The sequence below is a fragment of the Nymphaea colorata genome, chromosome 2, assembly GCF_008831285.2.
Source record: "Nymphaea colorata isolate Beijing-Zhang1983 chromosome 2, ASM883128v2, whole genome shotgun sequence".
NCBI classification, from domain to species: domain Eukaryota; kingdom Viridiplantae; phylum Streptophyta; class Magnoliopsida; order Nymphaeales; family Nymphaeaceae; genus Nymphaea; species Nymphaea colorata.
The window spans coordinates 12,301,163-12,308,340 of NC_045139.1; the positions used below are offsets into that span (position 1 = coordinate 12,301,163).

Consider the following 7,178-nt stretch of genomic DNA (forward strand, 5'->3'; position numbering starts at 1 on the left):
ATGATTTGATGTCGGGTTTCCTCACACATAATGATGGAGCAGACGGTGTTGAGTTTGGGAACTTCCAGTGACATGAGAACTTGACTGCGCAGCAATTCATATTCGGGTTTCAGTCCAGCCAACATCTGAAAATTTTTTTCTTCCTCTCGATTTTTCTGGAGAGTAACAACATCAGTCGCTACAGGGGTATAGGATTCCCTATTCATCCCATAAGGCGCGAAGTTGTCCAAAATATTCTGTGAAGGTCATATCTCCTTGTTTGAGCTTGCTGATTTCTTGCGCTAATTGAAAACGTCGAGCGACATTGTATTGCTGGCTGTAGAGATCACGAGCTGCCTCCCACACATCTTTGGCAGTTTCAAGAAAAAAAAATCTACAAGCAATTTTTTTCTCCATGGAATTCAAGAGCCATGACAAGACAGTGTGGTCGTTTGATTCCCATTCAGCAAGTTTCGAATCATTCTCAGTAGGCTTTGGTTTGCTGCCAGTGACGTGACCGAGTCTAGACTTTCTGCTTAAGAAAAGTTTAGCAGATTTTGCCCAGGTAATATAATTGAACCCATTTAAGGATTCAGTGGTCATTTTGAGTGTAGGATTGATGTTGTCCTGCAACTGTTGCTGAGGCCCTTGTGACTGGGAGCTATCTGCCATGACAACCTGATGAGAGAAACCTTCAATATCACACGAACCTGAAATTATATTGAAGGGACAGAACTCCGCTTCCTCTTGAATTTGCAATCGTGTGTGTCGCAGAAGCCTTCTAGCGATACTCAGAATATAGCGACACTAAAAAATTCATAGAAAATCACTTAGACCTTTGTTTGCCCTGAAATTTGGATTGAAGGTCGACAACATGAAGGGGAATGGACACCCCAAAAATCAGCCCCAATGGAGCCTCCACAAAGAAATGCGCCCTGTCTAAATATTGTTGGAAATTACAGTCTCTGTTTACAGTAGAACAGAGTACTCTGGTGACGTTCACGATAAAAAAATCATAGAAAATCACCTAGACCTCTGTTTGCCCTAAAATTTGGACTGAAGGTCGACAAGATGAAGGGGAAGGGACGCCTTAAAAATCAGTCTCAACGGAGCCTCCACGAAAAAATGCACCCCATCTGAATATTGCTGGATTTTTTTATCGTGACAGTCTGTTTACAATAAAACAAAGTACTCCAGCGGCGTTCACGATTCTCCTTTGCTAGAAATTTGGGGTTTCCCCCAAATCGATGACAGAGATATACTCTAATTTCTGCTGACACCTACTCCCTTTCAATAGGAACCTGTCTCTAATACCATAAAGATTAGGGAGAGGAATGAGAAAAACACAGAGTATACGTGGTTCGACATGTATGCCTACGTCCACAAGAAGCATGGGAGAGCTCATATTGTATATTTTATCTATATCGTTGTTTTACTCTACAATCACTATTTAACGTGAGTGAATACAATAGTTACAAAGCAAGAAATCATGGAAGAAAAAATTAACGGCAATCCATGGTGGATAACTTTTAATATAGGTAACATATCCAACCAATCATGGAAATACATGAATAGCGTTGCCATAACGAGCCTCCTGTAGAACCGTTTCAACACAAATTCATACTGTTATTAGGTTTTAAACGATGATGTTTTTTTAGAGTATTTTTCAGCGAAGTTGAAAATCTTGTTAATGGTTCGGCAATTAGTAAGAAAAAGTCCTAACAATTAATAATAAATAAAACGCTAACAACAAACCATTAAAAATAACTTGATAAAGGAAATTAAGGCTGGGCATCGGGCCGGACCGGCCCGACCCGATAAGAACATCAAAATCAAAGCTCGAAAACCGTATCGGGCCAGCCCGAGGCCCGGTCGTTTTATAAACGGGCCAGGCCGGGCCAATGTAATTTTGGGCATCGGGCTTCAATTAATGCCTGAAGCCCGGCCCGGCCCGATTGATAATGGGCCGGGCGGGCTTAGTCGGGCTTTTGGGCGGGGTGGGCCGGACCTGTTTCTCATTTTTTCTTTCTTCTCCTCCTTCTCGCAAGAGAAATCGATCGAGTGGTTGTGGTGGACAGTCCATTGGAATGCAAAATCTGGCGATGAAATGAACAAATGATCGACTGGTTGCAATGATAATGAGAAGCGAGGGAGAGCGTGATGAAGAGGCGGTAGCGAGGGAGAGGAGCGCGATGGAAGAAGCCCTAACGGGCAGAAAAAAAATCGTCGAAAAAAAGTCAGACCTTTACGGTGATGAAGACGGCGACGGGTAGGACCGAAGGCTGACGGGGAGGACCGATGGCTGTGCAACGGCGACGGGGAGGACCGGAGGAGGCAGCCGAGGGCCGATGAGGAGGATGGAAGGAGGCAGTCTCGACGACCGAGATGAAACTTTTAACAACAAAAAGTCCAAAAGCCTAAGTTACCTAAGTTCATTTTTGTAAACAAAAAAAAATACTATAATTGTAATGTCGGGCTTCTCTGACCACCGACGATCACAGCGGCAAGACCGAGCCCGGCCCGTTATTTATCGGGCCGGGCCAAGCCCGAAACTCAATTTTTCAAGGCCCAGGCCCGTGGCGGGCAGGGTACCGGGTACCCGGCGGTGGCCCGGCCCACCCAGGCTTAAAGGAAATGGATGTTTTGGTAAAGTTAGAAACAAAAATAATTTAACTTAAGTTTTATATTCAAAAACAAAATTAGCGTAAAAATGTGATAGAAACATGAAAAAGTACGAAAAAATCATTTTAGGAGTTTTCCAAAGAAAAAAAGACAGGGTTTTTCGTTTTCATTATTTTTAAAATTATTATCCAGTCTTTTCGGAAAAGAATGGTTTTTTTTCTCCGATGGTTTAAAAAAAAACTACAAAATACAATATACTGGATACAAAATTTTCAGCTTTGCAACCATATTTAAAAAATTATATTAAAAAAGTTGTCTTTGGATTCCTTTTAAACTGACAGCTGTAACCTTATTGCATAACCACACAATTAAAAATTCCAACAAAAACTTGCACGACGTCTGTTCTTAACACGTCGCAATTTCGCTCGGATTCGTCTGCAAATTTAAAAGGTGGATTCTGAATTCGAACTCAAAAGTAGTCATGTTCGGGTGTGCTATGGATTTGTCCCATTAGCATTTGGATCTAAATTCAAATACAAATACGCAAATATCCAGTAACTTGAAAATAGCAAAACATACATCCGATTTGAATCCTATCCAGTTGGCCTAATATAAGAGCCGTAGCTGGGAGAGTTGATTATGATAAAAATTAAATGCTGAAAGTACATAAGAATTTAATAGGCGAGGACCCAAAAGCTTTATGGAAAACATGACGGTGGCAAGCTTTCCTCAAAACCGAGAAAAAGGAGTTCAAGCACAGTTGGGAAGCGTGTTTTGACTTCCTAATTAACACAATATCAGCACATTATTGAAGCTACCATTTGTTACGCATGCGGGCATCGCGTAAAAGGAATTTATCGTGAGGCGATTAAATTACAACCCCTTAAGTTCTCATGAAGACTTAAATTTGTTCTGACTTGAAATAGCTAATTTCTTGCTGCAGTGTTCGATGATCCTCAAAAAGCTAGCAGATTTCATGTTGTAGTGAAAATTTGCACTCCAATCAAACGCGAGTCAAGTTCTCCAGAAAAAATTTCACTCACGTGTCACACTGCTCCCATTAAAATTTCAGGAAGAATAAAGAAGGCGATCCTAAGAAGGTTCAATTTCTTGAAATTTTTTGACGAGGAAAAGCTTCAAATTTATTTGATGCTATGGAATGCCCCAACTTCATTGAATGTGATTTAAATCTCTCATAATTGGTATAATGGCAAGGAATGGTAGGCAATCAGTTTTCATTTCGAATGCGCCAGCATAAAAAAAAAATAATAATAATAATAAAGACCGCATGAAAACAAGCCTTGCATTCCCCAACAACTCACTAATTACCCAAAAATTAAACACTACGAAGATCCTGCAGCCCAGCCATGACGCATAATGTTTGTTTACATATGCTTTTCACTTAATGTGCGTGTACAACCAACCAACAACACATGAGACTTGTTGTTGCAAAAAAGGCATGCAATATCCTTCGTTACCTCATTACTCCAAATATAACAAGGGAGAAGGGCTATGATTCAGGAAATTTGAGCAACCTGTGTAGTTCGGGTCAGGTCGTGGACTTGTAACGGAATTTCAGTTACTCTGTGATCCGATCAAGTCGAACCACGCCGGTCGGTCGGTCGGTTCGGACACCAAGCCTGGGCCCAGATCTGACCGGGCGTAGCCTCAAGTTGCGGCCCAATTTTAATCCGAAGACCAAGTAAAGCGCGGTCTCCGCTCGGCCGTTGGATGCCGAACGATGGACGACATGCAGAAGCTCTTTTCTTTCTGGCGCTGCTGCTACGGCTCAAGTACCCATGGTCCGACGCAGCGTGTCCACGTGCTTACGACCGAAGGGAACGCTGCTACAGGAGCCCCTTTTTGGGTAATAGCGTAAACTAAGTGTGCGGTTTCCATAATAAAACGAAAATAAAGGACGAATTTGGTAAATCCGAATAGGCATGTTAGCAGGATAGATGGCAGCAAATGATACAATCTTTCCATTCATGGGATACTTATAAAATGTTTTTATAAAATGTTTCTGCTGTCTAATAACGACCACCACTAAGTATCTATATGAATAATTTATGTAACTACATTTAACACAATACAATGATGATTTTGTATTAAAGGTAAACGTGAACGTTATCCGTAGACCGGAGACAAAATTGGAACACAGTGAATTTGCCAATTTAGTGAGAAAGGGAGAGCTGAGAAGAGTGATAAACACGCAAGATGAAAAGCGAAAAGTGAAAAACAAAGTTAAATTAAAGAGGGGAGCTCTAGGACCGAGTAGCACCAGAAACAGCACCCCGTACGCGGGAATCGCGCTCCGAATGTTGACCCGACCCAGTTCCTCCTCCCCCGACCAATGTCCCGGACACTTCCGGCGAAACCCAGAACAGTTGAGGATAACTGACCAATATCTCGAACCACCTGTGTATCCGGAGCCTCAACAGAACCGGTTGATGTTCCTCCTCTCCGGCGGTATCCTGAAGTGCCACAGCCGGCCCACGCTCTCCATCCGGTTTCCCACGCACAGAAATTCCTCCGCATAAACCTTCTCCACCCGACGGTTCACATCGTGCAGGAACACGTCCGTCTCGCCAGGGCTCCGCCGGGCCCTTGCCATCACCCCGGCGGAGTAAATAGCACCCATCCTCCCCGGTGCCACCCCGATGTAGCCCTTCGGCGCGTCGATCATGATCACGTCCCATTCCCTCTCGTACACCTCCGCCGGCAAATCGGCGAGCGCCAGTTGACACCTCGACCCCTTGAGCCCCGACCGCCCCACCACCGTCCAGCCGCATTCCGCATCGCCCCGGTAGTACTCGAGCAGACGGTCGGCGTCGGAGAGGCGGGTATGGTACTGGATGGTGAGGGCTTGGAGGGCGGTGGGCGAGGCCTTCACGACCGATCTCACCCACTCGGGGTCGTCCTCCAGGAAGAGGGTGGTGCCGCCTGGATTGAGATTGGCCCACATGACGCTGTCGTGGCCCAACCCGAAGACGAGAAAGTTACACGGCGCCCGCCGGCGGAGCACGGCGTAGCTCACCCGGATCTCGGCAAGCGACTGCTGGGGGACGATCCGCGAGGTGGCGTAGTGGACGATCGCGTCCATGTGATTGGCGGAGGAACCGGCCTGGGGAATGTACGCGCTCGGAAGGTAGGGGCGGAGGCTGTCGTGGCTGAGGCCAGCCGTGAGGATGATAGCCGCGGTGAAGCAGGAGGCGGCCATGGCGACGAACCACGGCCGGTCGATCAGTCGGGCCATCAGCTTCATGGACGGATAGGACAGGGGGTGTCCCGGACTGGGTGACGACCGACGGGGAAGAACGTGGTAGCCCTCCAGATTTTGGAGGAGGCCAAAAAGTGTACGGGCTAGCGGCGGTGGAGGGTTGATTTTTAAAGTGCGCGGACGTTACGAATTTCAGTATGCGCTTCGATATCCGATAGAAAACATCGAATACAAGTGTCCTACCTCTTAACCTGGGTCCGTTTGATGGAAATCAGTATGTACCTCGATATCCGATAGAAAATATCGAGTCCTACCTCTTACCCTGCCCGTTTCATGGCCTGCAAATATACAGCTAAAAACAAATTTTAAATTTCTGAAATCAGTGTGCGCCTCGATATTCGATAAAAAATATCGAGTACAGGTGTTTTACCGGGCCCGTTTGATGGCCTACAAATATATGTACAGCTAAAAACAAATTTTAATTTTTTTAAATCGATCCCTGTTTATCAAACAACGGACAAAAAATTTTGACCGTTATCCCAGTTGATAAGGGACGTGTTCTGCAGAGAGAGAGAGTAGAAGGAACCAGCATTAGCATTAGAGTAAGAGGGCGGGGCTCTGAAACCGGGTTTCAGAGGAACCCTCTCTCTGTTTTGAGGATTTACCTTACGGCATCATGGGTGACCACGAAGGGAGATACGGTATCTCAGCCAACATGTCTCTGAATAGCCTTGTATTAATAGTTGTTTGTTTTAATAACTAATAAATATTTAAAACCATTTAAGTGACGAACGTGCTCACGATTGTTAGATTGGTATCAACAAAAACCATTTCAAATTGCATGGCCCGTATAATGCACACTAGTGGATATATATACCACATATATATATATACAATATATATATGTGTGTGTGTGTGTTTTTCTTATACATATTTAACATGCATGTCTACGTGCCTGCTCATAAACCCGAATACGTTTACCTATATGTAAATTCCGTTGTTTAGATTGTAGAGAAATGTTAGTTTGCCATGCCCATCATCATTGCCTCTGAACGCTGCAAAACTGTGAGGTGAAGGAGCTTTCAACCCCGAGTTTTGTTTATGTGAGCAAACACTCAAAGTCAAAGCCAGAGCGGGTCTGTCTTGAGATGTAATCCTTGCATTTTGAAAACATAGGATTTCAGTTTCTTTATAGAAATCAAGAACCTAAACTCCTATAATTGAAGATTCTACTATCTTATGTCACCTCATATTTAAGATCCAAGATAATCAATCAAAATACATCCTTGTATATATATATATATATATTATGACGTGTGGATTTAACCCGATGGCATCATTCGTTGCTGGCCGTTTG

At 44.2% G+C, this 7,178-nt stretch overlaps 1 protein-coding gene across 1 annotated transcript; it reads right to left on the bottom strand.

Moving 5' to 3' along the window:
- Positions 1-4,699: 4,699 nt before the first annotated feature.
- Positions 4,700-6,007, bottom strand: LOC116248551 (probable methyltransferase At1g27930). Its single transcript, XM_031621403.2, has one exon. It carries the CDS (start codon positions 5,864-5,866, stop codon positions 5,036-5,038), a length of 831 nt encoding a protein of 276 aa, XP_031477263.1. The 5' UTR covers positions 5,867-6,007; the 3' UTR covers positions 4,700-5,035.
- Between the last annotated feature and the right edge of the window lie 1,171 nt (positions 6,008-7,178).